General features: G+C 30.6%; 1 protein-coding gene across 2 annotated transcripts; it reads left to right on the plus strand.

Annotated features, from left to right (window-relative positions):
- Positions 1 to 6,528: 6,528 nt before the first annotated feature.
- Positions 6,529 to 15,078, plus strand: LOC130828257 (GRF1-interacting factor 1). 2 transcript variants are annotated; one of them, XM_057694118.1, is made up of 4 exons: positions 6,529 to 6,987; positions 13,529 to 13,605; positions 14,074 to 14,158; positions 14,388 to 15,078. In XM_057694118.1, the coding sequence occupies exons 1-4, from the start codon at positions 6,907 to 6,909 to the stop codon at positions 14,757 to 14,759; spliced, it is 615 nt and encodes a 204-aa protein (XP_057550101.1). In that variant the 5' UTR covers positions 6,529 to 6,906; the 3' UTR covers positions 14,760 to 15,078. The 2 variants fall into 2 exon arrangements, with proteins under 2 accessions (XP_057550101.1, XP_057550102.1); XM_057694119.1 differs by lacking the exon at positions 6,529 to 6,987 and adding an exon at positions 10,456 to 12,438.
- Positions 15,079 to 15,484: the final 406 nt, after the last annotated feature.

Below are 15,484 nucleotides of genomic sequence, written 5' to 3' on the forward strand. Positions count from 1 at the left end.
CATCAATAGAACCCTTTATGAACATTTAAGGTTCCTTCAAAATATTCAAAGCACCACATTCACCAAAACACCTAAAACATTCTTTATCCAAAACACGTAAGGAAATTAGTGTCATTTTAATTAAGTTGGGAACATGAAGAAAATGGGTAAATGTTTTATTAACATCATCAAAAATAATGATAAATTTTCCATACATGTAGTTTGTTAGGGATAACAAAATAGGTCGTTGGATACGGTATATCCTCCCCTATATTCATATTTATCTAAAATTTTCATATTTATCGGCTACCACCTATCCGTCAACTATGGCGGTTAAAATTTTTATACCCACGCCTACCCACATGGGTATGCATTTAAACTCATCTTTATTCACTATGACCAACTAAGTATACCTATCATGAGTATACCCACCTGTTAAGTATACCAATAAGCCAAGGAGATATATACGATCCCAAAACCATAGGCAATGGGAAGAAGGGCTCTAATAACTTATAAAATGTGCACACCTTCTTTCATTTGTCGATATGGGATAAACCATTCCAACACCTGATACCCACCTCAAATTCACTCCAAGTCCATGTGATATATATACTTTATAAATTCTTACAAATTTAATTATAAATCTAATTTTAATTTTACAATATACAATGTAACAAAATAAAATTAATATCCTTAATTTTTCGTCAATAGTTTTTAATAAAATACGAAAATGATTTACATTAGTAAATCTTAGATATAGGGTGGAGGGCTATGGGGCACGGCGGGTTGGTTTGGGATGTGTAACACCTCATACCCCCTACCCTCAGGGGTAGAACTTTTTATACCCATACGTGCCCATTTACTACCCATCAAAATCATGCTCATACCCACCCTAGTTAGGACGGATGCGATATAAAATGTATAATTTTATCCACTTATCATCCCTACTTATACTGACATTTCTACTTTCAATCAATTCATAAGTTGAAAAGAAATTTGAGTTATGAGTTATGACTCATATGGTAGAAATATTCTTTCATAATCTTACGCTCATCATCCTTGTACTCATGAGTCATGAGTAACTACTAGAGCACCAAATTATTCTTCAATAAAATCATTTTGATGGAACTAACTTTTTTGGACTCAATCATTAGATTATTCACTTTTTAACTTCTTAAAATCTTTTTAAGATGATCTTTTTTTCTACAATAGTTGCAAGTTATACCTCTCTTTTCTTCGGTTGACTTCGTGACAAATATAACATCATTGGACTCATTAGACTATTTTTATGCAAATTGAGAATCAATAACAATAAGGTCCTTTTAAGCTAACACTTTTTTAACATCCTCACTACACAAAGTGTTTATGCCATATAACAAAGTCACTCTAAAATTCTTATACGAGGGTGACAATGAATAGAACAAGATAACCAAGTCTTCAACCTTAATAGAAACCTCAATGTTGTGTAAATCTAGAATAATAGAGTAAAACTCATCAAGATGCAATTTCATAGGCTTACATTCTTATAATGGGGATCATATAAACAATTCTGTAAGAGAAAACGACATGTTGAATAACTTCAAAAATGAATCACCAAGAACATCTTAAGAACCTCAAAATTAACCTCAGGGTACGGTACCAATTCAAATGCTAGGTGTACGACCAAGTGAAAATGAAAAAAAAAAACCAAAAAAAATGTTTCGCATCAAGTTAAACCAAATAAGAAATTACTATATTGTAATAAAAAAAATCCCATTAAGTTAGCCAAAAGTCCTCCCAACTTTGCATTGAGATTTATTTATTTTTTAAAATTTTTGATTCAAGCTACAAAGGTAACGAAAATGTTTCGCATTGAGATAAATGTATTTCTCCTAAAGGTGGTCTGTACATTGTACATATGCTATATTAGAAATAGGTTAATTAGTTGATATTGCTAATTGTATTGGTCACTATATTATTCAATCTATCTAATTATTAATTAATTTACTAACAACTAGACGGCATAAAATCTTGCTTCCCACATGAAATGTATAATCCAAAGAAGATTGGGTATTTGTTAAAAGAATTAAAAAATCATATATCAGACGTCTTTGTTATTTTGATGGGGTTAAAAATTTATAAATTTTTTTGTTTGAGATTATAATACATATATTATATTAAAATAGTTCATCAAAATACGTGCACTTTTTATTTGTTATTAAGGGTTTATTGAAAACAACGTTGCTCTTTGTTATTATCAATAAGAGTAAGGCTGAGTCTATCTGAGTCCCGAAATTCGCATAGGTATAAGTCAGTACACTTAATGATATTGAGATAATAAAGTATTGTTATAGACGATCAATGCAATTATGATGTCATTTGATAAAGAAATATTTAATTAAGATTGTCCAAGAAAATCTAAAATTCTTTAGTTGGTTTTGACAGTAATTAAATAATTAATTAATGTACTTTAAATCTCTAAAAATAAATAATTAAAATAAGCTCAAATCTAAGAAGATGGAGTACTTAATTTTAATATTAATTATATTATAATTACATTAAACGAGGTACAATCTTGATTATAGTTTAGTCTCTAGGTGTTATATTGGTCCATATTCCATTACAAGAATCAATGTCTTATACCTTGTGCAAAGCATAAAAAGTCGTGGTAATATGCTGTAATTTTTTGGCATTATTATACATTTTATTTTCTTTATTAATTTATAAAAAACCCAATTCGTAATAAAAGAATCATTTATTTGTCACCTTCTAAAATCCCTTAAAAATATTTAATATTTATATAATAGGCTCTAGACTCGATATCGTACATTTTCTTGGGATTTAAGGACCGTCAACAATAGACAATTGCATGCAGCCATGCACATCCCAAAATGATATTCCATGCATTTGTAATTTTAGTTTTTTTTTAAGTGAAAAGAAGAAATTGGATTGTATTTTAAACTTTTTCTCTTTATTAATTTGTTATATGATGGCCGATAAAATTTAAAAAAATCGAGTAAAATTCAGTTGTCAAAGTAGCAGAAATAAAACTTGAGATATGCAGTGTTTTTTAAGCAAAAAGAAGCAATTGACAGTGGCAAAAAGGGGCATTTTCTCATTGTAATTTAAATTCAGACCCTCTCATTAATCTGCTATATAATGGCTAATAAAATATCAAAAATTGTACAAAAATCAATGGGCAAAGCAATTGAAATAAAGTTATATAATTATTTTGAAAAATTAAGTTTATTTTGGAGTTATTGAGTTGAAATGAATTCAATATATGTTGCAATAAATCAATTCAAAATCCAAGGGAAATAACATGATGAGCATAGAATTTGAAAACGTGAGTGTTTTTTACATAACGTGAGGCATGCAAGCAAGCAAGCAAGAAACAAATGATTCTTCAGAACAATGTTTGTGGAGCAGGAATAAAGATTTCTTGATGAACAATTCAAAAAAATATTTACTTAATGAAGTATTATGTTTGTGGAGAAATGTCGGGTTACTTAAATGGAATCACTAAGGCTTGGTCGATGCTTAAGTTCGTGGTGTTTAGTCTCGAGCGAGTATTATGCTCAATCTCGATCTTGAGTCTTGGTGAAGACTCACCCAGTCTCGGTCCGACCAAGACTGGTAAGGGATGCGCAAATTAAAAAACAACGATTATGTTAATTTTGTTTCCAAAATCCTAATTAAATTTTTTAAAGGTGATTTACCTTAAAATACTTAAGGTTAGGGTTAATAGAACAGGTATTAATTTAGAGTCGCAAATTGAGAATTTTTGGTGAGCATGGGAAAACTTCTTTGCCGTCTTTGTTTCTTATCTTCTTACATAGTAAAAGTTTATTCTCAATGTTTATGTATTTTGCGTACGTAATTATTATATTGATAAATGGTAGTCCTTCAAAACTTAGTAAATTGATGTCTTATAAGTGTTATTCAATTCAGAGTGTATATAAATATAATATTGCATCTGTGTGAAATCTTGTGTCAAATTTTAATTGATTGTTTTACTTCTTTCGTTTCTTTTTGTTTGTTCGCTTTATCTTTTGCACGCATTTTTTAGCAAATTTTAAGTTTTAATATCTTTAAGTACATATCATAAAATAATTATATATTAAAAAACTTTACATCAACACAAATCTAACAAGATCACACATGAATGTTTTTTTTCTTTGATATATACTTTAAAAATCTAATTTAAATTTCTCTTTTAAAATAAAAAAACTTAAAGTGGACAAACAAAAAAGAACAAAGAGAATATTATTTATAGATTAAGATTAAAATAAAATTAAAATTAATCGATAAATTAATATTAAAAAAATCATATAAGATAATAATAATAAATAGTAGAGACTAAAATTCTAAACGAAACGATTCATTTGACAAATAATTATTGGCTAAAACAGACAAAAAAATTCATATAATATTTATTATTTGGTTAAAAGTTAATTTTTCATGTCTTAAAAGTTATTTGTTAAACATATATTCTTGCTCAATAAATCTTAATCGCTTACTTTAAAAAATTTTTTGAATAATAACAATATTGTGACTTTTAACACTCAATTGTATAATCTGATTTATAATTGCTCTAATTTTTAAACAAATTTAATTAGAAAAACATCCTTATATGTATGATTGGTTTATTTATTTGATTTTGGCCAACTTATGTTACATCTTAATATAATAATAATGTTATATAACTTTAATCCTAAATAATTGAGATTAATAACTAAATAAATTAATAAAATAGTTTTAATTGTACTCCACACGGATTTATAATATGCTTTTTGTTTATTCAGTTTAGTTTATTTTCATCCGATTAAGTTATATTTATTTCGACTTTATTTCACTTACTCGGCCTAATACTTTTACTTTCACATTTAACTTTACATCAACTATTTATTCAATTTAGTTCAACTCTATTTAGCTAAGTTTACTTCTATTATAAAATTTATTTTTACTTCAATTTTATTTAATTTGGTTTAGTACATTAAATTAAGGATATTGATATTTTGTATAAAAATTAACAAATTATTTTTATTATTAATAATTTTAACTTTTCAAGAGAATTTAATTTATAAATTGAAAAACAACTAATACTTTATATAATTATTTAACTTTCCAATAAAAAATAAATGGTCAACTGACAAAGTATGATTAAATTATTATATTTTCAAAAGCAAAAATAATATTAAATTTCATAAATAAATACTAGATTCTTTCTTATATACGAGGCACGGTTCAACATAAACAAATTTAATTATTAGATCTTACTTTTTTGTGGTCAATACAATACAACAAAATATTGTTCGCACGCACAAGTTAATAATTCCTTCGTTCTGAATTACTTGCACTTTTGATGGTGACATAAGAATTATAAAATATCATCTTCAATTTATTTTTGTCTATTTTATCTTCTTTTAAACTATAGGTGAAAAAGTAATATTGTAATTAATGAGAATAAAATAGGAGTAAAATAGAGAACTTTTTAAATTTCTTTTTGACAAAAATTCAAATAGTGCAAGTATTCTAAAACAACTAAAAAAGAAAATAAATCAAAAGAAATATAAATAAAAAAAAAGTACATCATAAATTAGCAACACTTCAATAACCCAACACAACATATCAATGATCCATTGCCAAATCACCAACACAACACTACATGATTTTCATAATTAATCATATCACTAGACAAAAACACACATAGTAAATTGAAGTCCAACATTAAATCGTCTACACAAGACAACACAATTTTCATAGTTAATCATATCACTTAATAAAAAACATAGTAAACTAAAATCTAACCCCAAATCGCCTCCACAACACAACACAATTTTCATAGTTAATCATATCACTAGACAAAAACACACTATATAGTAAACCGAAGTCCAACATCAAATCGCCTGCACAACACAACACAATTTTCATAGTTAATCATATCACTTGACAAAACACACTACATAGTAAACCGAAGTCCAACACCAAATCACCTACACAACACAATTTTCATTGTTAATCAAATCACTAGACAAAAACACACTATATAATAAATCGAAATCCAACACAAATCGCATGCACAAAACAACACAATTTTCATGGTTAATCATATCACCAGAAGGAAACCCACTATATAGTAAATCGAAATTCAGCGCCAAATAACCTGTATAACAAAACACAATTTTCATAGTTAATCATATCACTAAACAAAAAACACACTACATAGTAAACCGAAATCCAACGGCAAATCGCTTACACAACACAACATGATTTCCATAATTAATCATATCACTAGACAAAAAACACACACAATATCATCACTGCATAACACAACACGATTTTCACAGTTAATCATATCACTATTAAAAACACACATAGAAAACTGAAGTCCCATAATTTAAAAAAAAAAAAAAAAAAGTCAGAAGCACCACCCCACATCTCCTATCACGTGACCCCTCACTGGTAAGTGTGGAAAGAGAAGAGAAGAGAAGAGATGAGATGAGGTAAAGACTAAAGAGGTGAGGGACCCATCACCATCACCATTACCCATTAATTTACAATCTCCACAAACAACCTCCCATTAAACCCCAAATCAAAAACCCTTCCCTTTCATTTCATTTCATTATCTCTCATCTTTATATACCCCTCCCCCCTATTCCCTTTCCCTATTCCCTATTCCCTCCCCACGCTGTCCTCTCAGTCCTCAGTTACAGTCTCAATCCCTGTCTTCTCTTCATGGAGTCTTTGTGTTTTTCTTTCTGATTCTGTTGCATACTCATACTGTTCTTTCAGACACTTTTTTTCTGCTCTTAAATTGTAAAAAAAAAAACAATAAATACAAGTAATTCTCATACTATATTCTTCTATTTGCTTTAAAACAAGCTATAGTAATAGTAATAGTAATAGTATAGTAGTAGTCTATACAAATTGTTTGTGTGTGTGGGGATGCAGCAGCACCTGATGCAGATGCAGCCCATGATGGCAGCTTATTACTCCAACAACGTCACTACTGATCACATTCAGCAGGTTTTTTTTTTTTTTTTTAATAATTTTTCTTGTTTCTCTCTCTATAATGATTTGTTTTTCTGTTGATTTTTCTGGGTTTTATTCTTTTTTGATCCCGGAAAATACCCATTTCTGGAAATAAGAAAATATGGACGACGTTTTGATTTTGTTAATTTAGTTCATTTAATTGGTGATATTGCACTTGGGTGAGATTTGGAATTGATTTTTGTTTTTATTCTTCATGTTTTTATGTTCTTCCTTATAATCAATCATTCTTTGAGTGCCTAATAAGTTTTAGTACTATTTTTAAAGTTCATTCATGATGCTCTGTTATTCTCTCCGTGATCAAGCTTTGTGGTAAAAGTCATCATCATCCTACCGGTCTATCTCGCTTATAGAAAAACTATGAACAGGGTAACAGACAAATTAAAACGGGGAGTAGTAGTTTCTAAGTATTGTATTGATAAAAGTACTAATGATGAAAACTTTATAGTTTTTTGAGCATATTATGAACTTGTACTTCTATATTAGCTTACATCAACTCGAAAATTTTGATTGAATTGGTTTCTTAACGGAGGTTCAATCTCTTCCACCTATAACCTGTGTTGCATTCACAATTTTAGTCTATAGACCTTACGCATAAGGGGTATGATATGATTGGATATATATTGACTTAATATTTTAGTTGAATCAGTTTCTTAATATGAATTCAAATCTCTCCCCCATTTATTTTTGCAGTGACTTGTGTTGTATTTACAATTTTAATCGGAAGACCTTTCGGATTAGCTTAAATTTTTGGCTGACTTATACACCTCTATGAACAAATAGATTAACATGTTCCATAGAATTTTGCCATAACATGATATTTTGACATGGATCTTATTAAGTCATTCTTCAAAGGTATGTAACTTCTGTGAAGGGTCACAGTCTGCTACAACCATGCGTATTTTTATTAGAATGGTATGGTCAATTATGTGTTCCTCTCCTCCATCATTTGTGTAAGTTTTCCCATCATTTTTTTCTCTATTTTTGCCCTTTAGATTTTCAAAAAGGTAAGACTTGTTTATGAAAAAGAATCTAGTTTTGCATGCACCTTTTTGTGTTTCTCATTGCCTCCATCTCTCCCAACACTTCTCACTTTTGTTGTTGCTAAACTTTCTTAGGACAATTTTCCCTCAATCTATTTTCTCCCCTTTTATTTGATCCCACCATTTTTCTTTTTAAAAGTTTATTGTAGCAATCTCATTGAAATAGAGAAATACTTATGAGTTGTTATTTGTTCATTTGAATTTGCTATATTAATACTCCCTCTATTCCCCTAAAATAATGCCTTTTTTATAAAGCAAAATTCATTGGGTCAAAGGAAGTATTCAACGAACCATCATTTTGGTTACATAACAAAGTAAATTCAAATGGATAGAAGAGTATATTGATCTGTATTTGTAACTTAAACATTCCTTGAGAAGTTAAGCTTATAGTGGTTTTTTTAATCAAGGTTTATTAATTGTTTGTGGGGTAATAAAAAGAGAATGTTGACATCTATTGGGTTTTAATTTTTACTTTCCTTTTGGCCTACAAAATGTTAATTGCTCTAATTTCCAATCACTTTCACGTTTAATTATTAATTATAGTTTTTTTTAATTGATGTTTTTTAAAGGTTGAACCTTTTTTAAATTGATGGTTCCTATTCTTATATTTTGGTTTTCTATATGTCTAAGAATGTTGTTCATACTTCATGAAGTATCATCCTAACTTACCTTTGTTCTTTTGATCTAATAGCTATGCAATATTTTTTATTTCTTACACTATAAAGATTAGTTTTAAATGAACCAAAATTTTTTAACAATGTTCATCTATCACTCTCGATTTGAATTTTATTCTTAATTTATATTTTAAAATATAATCAAGTTGTATCTTTTTTAATTCGTATAAAAGCTTTTTTATTATCAACTTTGAAGTAATTTTTAATGATATAAGGTTTGAATTAGTATATTGAGGGGACACATAGGGTGGAATGGAGGGAGTACCAAACTGATTGGGCTTTTTTCTTAGTTTCCTACATTAAGTTATTACCCTTTTAACTTTCATATTGTTCAAGCTTTTTTAAGCCATAGTATTCTTTACTTAATTATATAACTAAAAATTATAAAGTTGATTTTGAAAACTATATATTAAAACGAATCAATAGTGGATAGTGAATATAAGGAACAAGATTAGTGGGTGAATAGTAAATACTAATTGTACTGAAGGAGAATTTGTCACGTTGTTAAAAAACTCACACTGAAAGTCTCAATGTAATTAATTCAAAGGGACAAATGAGTATTTAGTAAGATAATGAGGGGACTACTTTTATACCGTTTTTTAATCATAGTGCAAAAATGTTGTAACGTAATGTTGATGCGATAACAAAAGTATGCAATTATTATATTGCCAAATAAAACAGCTGAAAGCATGGCATGTCCCTGCCCAATATGTTTTTTTATACTTCCTCCGTTCCATAATACTTGCTACATATTTTATTTTTGTCAATTTCATATTACTTGCTACATTTCTGTTTTTAGTAATAAAACAATCATTTAAAGTTCTATCTACCCCTATTTTTATCCTACTCTATACTCTATAATAAAATATATACTATACTCTATAAAGTAACCTAACAACCTATTTTTTCTTATTCTTTTTCAATTAACAATAATAAAATACTATACTTTATAAAGTAAACAATCAGCTACAGTGTAGGTCAATCACTTTTCTTAATTCCCGTGCCCATGCAAATGTAGCAACAATTATGGAACAGAGGAAGTACTTTTACAACCCGAAATATATCAGTTTTTCTAAAAGTTTTACAACGCGACCGTTGCTATGTGACGTAATCTTCTTTTTTCACTTGGTATTAATATAATTTTTCACAAACTTCTAAAATCTACAATCTCCAGACTGTACTTTTTTGTTGTGTGAGCCTACAAATTTGATTCTTGCAAATATAATAACCAAAATATTGTGAACTCTCCCAGCTTCATTTCTCATTTGTCATTTCATTTGTATAATAAACAAAGAAATCATGTACTTTATCCGTTTTGAAATAGATTACTTGTTTAAAATTATTTATTATTTAAGCTTATTTTATATTTTGCGGCTAATGGTTAGAAAAATACTATCAAGAATGATCTTATTTGATACGTTTAATTACATACTTTCATAATATTAATTTAATAATAACTTTTAATTATGTATGATTCAAGATATATAGTATTTTCAAAATAACGTATTGAACTGCGTAAAAAGTGAAATATAACAAGTATAATAAGACAGACGAAGTACATACCTCCATTCTAAATTATTTGCTACATTACAAGATAATTCACTACTCATTTGTCACCATTAATTTATGATTAATTTTTTTAATCCATAAGTTAAAACATACTCCGTGAAGTTGGATTTTGTTTTACTCGTTTTAATGCAAAGATTATTAATTTTAAATTCTTATAATTTTTTTATTATACTTAAAAGATTGAATTAGCGCATTATATCGCGTAAAAAGTAAAATATAACAAGTATAATGAGACAGACAAATATATTACTAAAATACTCTTACTTTGCTCATCATTTTTCTTGTGATATTAAATTACCCATGTGTTGTTTAATCCTATTAGTGCATGAAAATTAGGCATATCATGGTATAGTATCCTAGCATTAGAATTGTCTTTTCATTAATTGCTCACCGGTCAGCATATGCTCTATTTTAAAGTAAGTAGACTCTAGTAATAGGACAAGCTGTATCCCTTAAAAAGTAAGGAGTAAAACTCACCTTCCATTAAAAATCTGATGTTAACTTGTTCAAGTACAGGTACTTGCCACGTGTATGGTTGGATATGGTGGATGTTAGTGGGGTGTTTGGGTAGGGAGAATCCTTGCTAAAAGACGAGCTAAGGTCTTTAGACTGTAGGGAAGGAAGTACTGTTTTGCTAAATATGAGTACTTTGGTTTGTATGAGATATAAATGCTGCTAAACTAACTTATTTCCATAAAAATGGGTATGAAAAATGCTATTCAAAGGGTTGAATTGAACCATATATGATTCATTTGTTCTTGGGGAAAAGGTTGATTGGACTTTTCATTAAGTTTTACCATTATAAGCAAATATGGGAAACTTTTTGTTCTCATAGAAATGGTTAAAGATGAACAGTTTTTGATGTACAACTTCTTAATGGTTGTTTATGTGTTGGTAGTCAGAAGTTGTATGTTGTATGGTTGTACTTGCTAAATAATGGGATTCATGCTTTTGACCACTTGAAGAATGGAGTAACTAAGGTGTAATTACATGAGCTTTTGTCTCTTGTGTGTACTTTTGTTTTTGGTTGGTGATGCACATGCCCTTTTTGTGGGAGCTCTATTCTCCGTATAGTGCAAAAATGCGGTAATGGACGAAAGCATAGATATCTATTAAAACAGCTTAAAATGCGGTTTTTTAACACCTTTACATCGTAAAAACATTAGTTCGGTATTTTTGAAAAACTTTACAACGCAGCCTATGCGATGCTGCCTTGTTATTGTACTATGCTTTTGAGAACTCAAAACATCGGTTCGATATTTTTGAAAAACTTTACAACGCGGCCAATGAGATGCTGCGTTGTTATTGCACTATGCTTTTGAGTACTTTTACCAAAAAGAAATTTAGGCTAAGAAATTTATTACACGGAAATTCAATTACAGTTATGGAAATTTAGGCTAACCTTTCTTTATTACTTGGTACTTATTTCTCAAGGTGAGAAATTTGCAGTTTTACACTGCAACTCATGGTTTTTACTGGTTATGAGTACATCAATAATTTCTTTCCCTTTTCATACTCCTTCAATGTGATGAGCTGTGAGGCATTAGCATTGCTATCCTCTTAAATTCTATATGTATCATAGAAGTATTAATCACCAGCTATCAGCTTGATTGTTGCTGGCATGCTCTACCTTCAGAGCAGTGAACTCCTGGCCTAAGATCTCTTTATGGTCCAAACTTTCCTTTTTCCGGAAAGTCGAAAGTGAGTTGTTTATGAACCTGGACCACCTATGTTACCTGGATTCTTATACACATGTCTGACTTGGATACGTATCCAAGTGTCTAGCATGGCTATTTTCTGAAATATTTCAATATTTTGAATCAAATTGAAGTGTCAAATGTCATACCCCCGGTCACATTATTCACTATTTTCCTGGCGAATCGCGAATTAAATTAAGCAAAATATGGTCGGTTTTAGGCTATTTTAGTGTCATTTTGAGCGAATCGCAAAAGGCGAATTAATTGGCTTATTATGCAACACTGGTCATACCCAAGTCCCGAGTGTAGTTTTAAACAAAGGTAAAGAAAGTGGAAGTCAAGGTAACTATGTGGACCACAACTAGAGAGGAGAAAAAGGGGGGGAGTATAGGTTGTCAGTAACTCAGTCTAATCATTGAAGTGTAGCAAACTTGAATCTCACAGGTACTTCTAGAAAGCTTTATCATTTAGTCATCTGTGTAAGAAATTTTTTTTGCTGTTGAGAATTGTAGTCAAGCTTTTAGAAAAGGAGGCATCTCAGTATTTCTACTCCCAAGTAATGATGCCTTATTCAGTTAGCATATTGTAAAATAGGTACCTTTTTTGATAAATGCCCTATTAATGGTGGTTGTAATGTTGATGGTCTTGAACTTTTTTACAAACCTAGTTTCACAAATTTTTTTCATACCCCATGCCAGGAGAGATTTGGTGGAAGAGAATGGGAATTGAAGAAAAGAAAGTCCCAAGTCCTTGTTTTGGTGTACCGAAAGCACTTAAATTTGATCAAAGTCCCCAAGAAAATCGTCTTGGAGGGCATGTATTTAAGGTTGAGATTTTATCCTAAATCTCAACTAAAAGATAACATAAGACTATAAGAGTAATATTGTGCACATCTGACCTTTCAAACTCTGGCTAGGTGAGAGCCCATTGTTGGCACTGGAGTAATGGAATGTCATTGTTCATATCCTACTTTCTTGCGGGCATCTAGTAAATTTGCATTGTTTGAATCTTTCCTAAGTTATGTTGATTTGGGGATATGTTGTACTAGCAATTTCCGCCATCAAACCATTAGAAAAGATTACCAAATATTAATTCTCTTTTCATAAGGAAAATGGTAGATAGCATTGGAGAATTGCATAAACTTTGAAGGCTATCAATAACCGTCATTCCTCGAGGACAAGGTTACCTATGGCCACGTTCTTTTCCCTTCAATTGGCTTGTGACTGGGGTTTGTAAATGCATTGTTTTTTTAATCTCAATCTTGGGGCTCGCTGTTGAGAAATTGTTACATTATTCTTTGGTTAACAATTCGTCCTCGAGGAATGAATCATGGATGTACAGACATTCTGTCATGCAATACAGCTAAAAAACAATATTTGAAGAGATTTATTTTATGCACTAGATGATTTCAGTCGTTAGCTGCTTTACCTAGAAACAGTGCATTCTTAAATATGATCGTTGTAGATTACTGTATGATCACTCTATATTTTTTGTAATCTAACGCTTCCTTACATCTTGCTTTTGATCTATGCAGTACTTGGATGAGAACAAATCATTGATTCTGAAGATTGTGGAAAGCCAAAATTCTGGGAAGCTAAATGAGTGTGCTGAGTAAGATACACCCGCAAGCTTTTGATTGTTTTAATTTGATTCGTATTAAGTTGCAGCATCAGAGTTGAACTTTTTTGTGTTTAAAAGCATACTCGTCACACATATACTTTTCTTGGGTTACAATTTTCGAAGAATCAGATATGGTAACACTAATCATTTTCATTACATTTACATGGTAATAACTTGAGATGTGATATGGTTTAAGCCCTTCGGTGTGTATTTAGATTGGATTTCTGATGACAGACATGACACTAGAATATCGTTCTGTTTAAATTGTTCGGAACTCATTTTCATTGTAGATTATGTTATTTATGACCTAGTTTAGGAGTGGAACACACTTCACAGTTTATTGCGTAAAATTTCCTCTTCATTTGTCGTCCACCCGATGTATTAATACTCTTATGTGGAAAGCGTGAGCGTGTTCATCGCCATGGCATATTCATTGTTGTGCTGTTTAAACCATTGCAGAAATCAAGCTAGGCTGCAGAGAAACCTCATGTACCTCGCTGCTATCGCTGATTCCCAACCCCAACCTGCTACCATGCATTCCCAGGTACAAATCTTAAGGGGCTTCCCCGTTTTTCGTGCTCATTGAAAATCTATTGCAGGATTCGCTAATTGAAAAAAGCGAATTATGGTCGGTTTTAGGCTATTATTGAACCATTTTGAGCGAATCGGAATCAAAAAGGCGAATCAGCTAGCAAATTATGTTTCACTGGTAGTTGAGATATAGTAAACTTCGTTATGTGTATATAATCTGAATTTCCGTGAACATCATGCAGTATGCTCCAAGTGGAATGATGCAGTCCGGGGCACACTACATGCAGCAGCAGCAGCAGCAGCAAGCTCAATCAATGTCACCCCAAGCAATAATGGCGGCACGCTCTTCAATGCTATACAGCCAGCAAGCATACCCAACACTTCAACAGAGTCAAGCCCTGCATGCTAGCCAAATGGGGATGAACTCTCCTGGTAGCTCAGGCCTAACAATGCTGCAAGGCGAACCTCATAGTTCGTCCAGCAGTGGTATGCTCGGAGGATATCATGACTTTGGACGTATCAAGCAAGACATCGGAAGCTCAGATGGTCGTGGTGGGAGTTCAAGTGATGGCGGGGAGGCGCTCTACTTGAAGTCTGGTGATGATGGAAACTAAAATCGTAATTGTAATAGTAAGTAAAGCAAGTTAATAGCTGGCGAGTCGGTCTTGAGGAGTTTAGTACTTAAGTAAGTAGTACTTTGTAGGAAAATCTAGTAATGGTTTTTTTAAAGAAAATATTGCTGCTTGAAGGGCTAAATTTTCTGTGATGGAAAACTTTGATGGGTATTTGCTCGGAGTTCCATCTTCTTGGTTCTTTTAAGTAGTGAAACTCGAATCGGAATTGCCCTAAGCTCTTTAATTATCATGTAAATTGTAGGTTTCAGTTTTCTGTTTCTTGAATATTTTGTGCTTGCATATTTTAAGTTTTTCCCTCTATTTTTCTAAACTTTCACCAAGACTTGGTAGAAGTTGTCCTTAATATGAAGTCTAAACATGATACTTTACTATAAGCCAATTATGCTAAACCTAATTACATAAAAGGTTAGGTTTGCTCTTTGTGCTTGGTTTTTTATAAACGATTAGATTAGATGATTGTTAAGCTTTGTTAAAGAGATTTAAATCAAAATCAACTTGATTTACAATAGATTAGGTTAATTTGATTTGACTCGCTTAATTAGTTAAATTAAATTGGTTTTAAGTCTAGTCATAGGGTGATGTTCTATTTGTTTCATTTGGGTTTGAGTTGATTAATAGTCGACTCTAATCTTTTAGATTAAGACTCTGGTATTATTATTGTATGGGTTTGAGTTGACTTGATGGAATGTGTATACCAAATTCAA

The sequence above is a fragment of the Amaranthus tricolor genome, chromosome 12 (assembly GCF_026212465.1).
Source record: "Amaranthus tricolor cultivar Red isolate AtriRed21 chromosome 12, ASM2621246v1, whole genome shotgun sequence".
NCBI classification, from domain to species: Eukaryota; Viridiplantae; Streptophyta; class Magnoliopsida; order Caryophyllales; family Amaranthaceae; genus Amaranthus; species Amaranthus tricolor.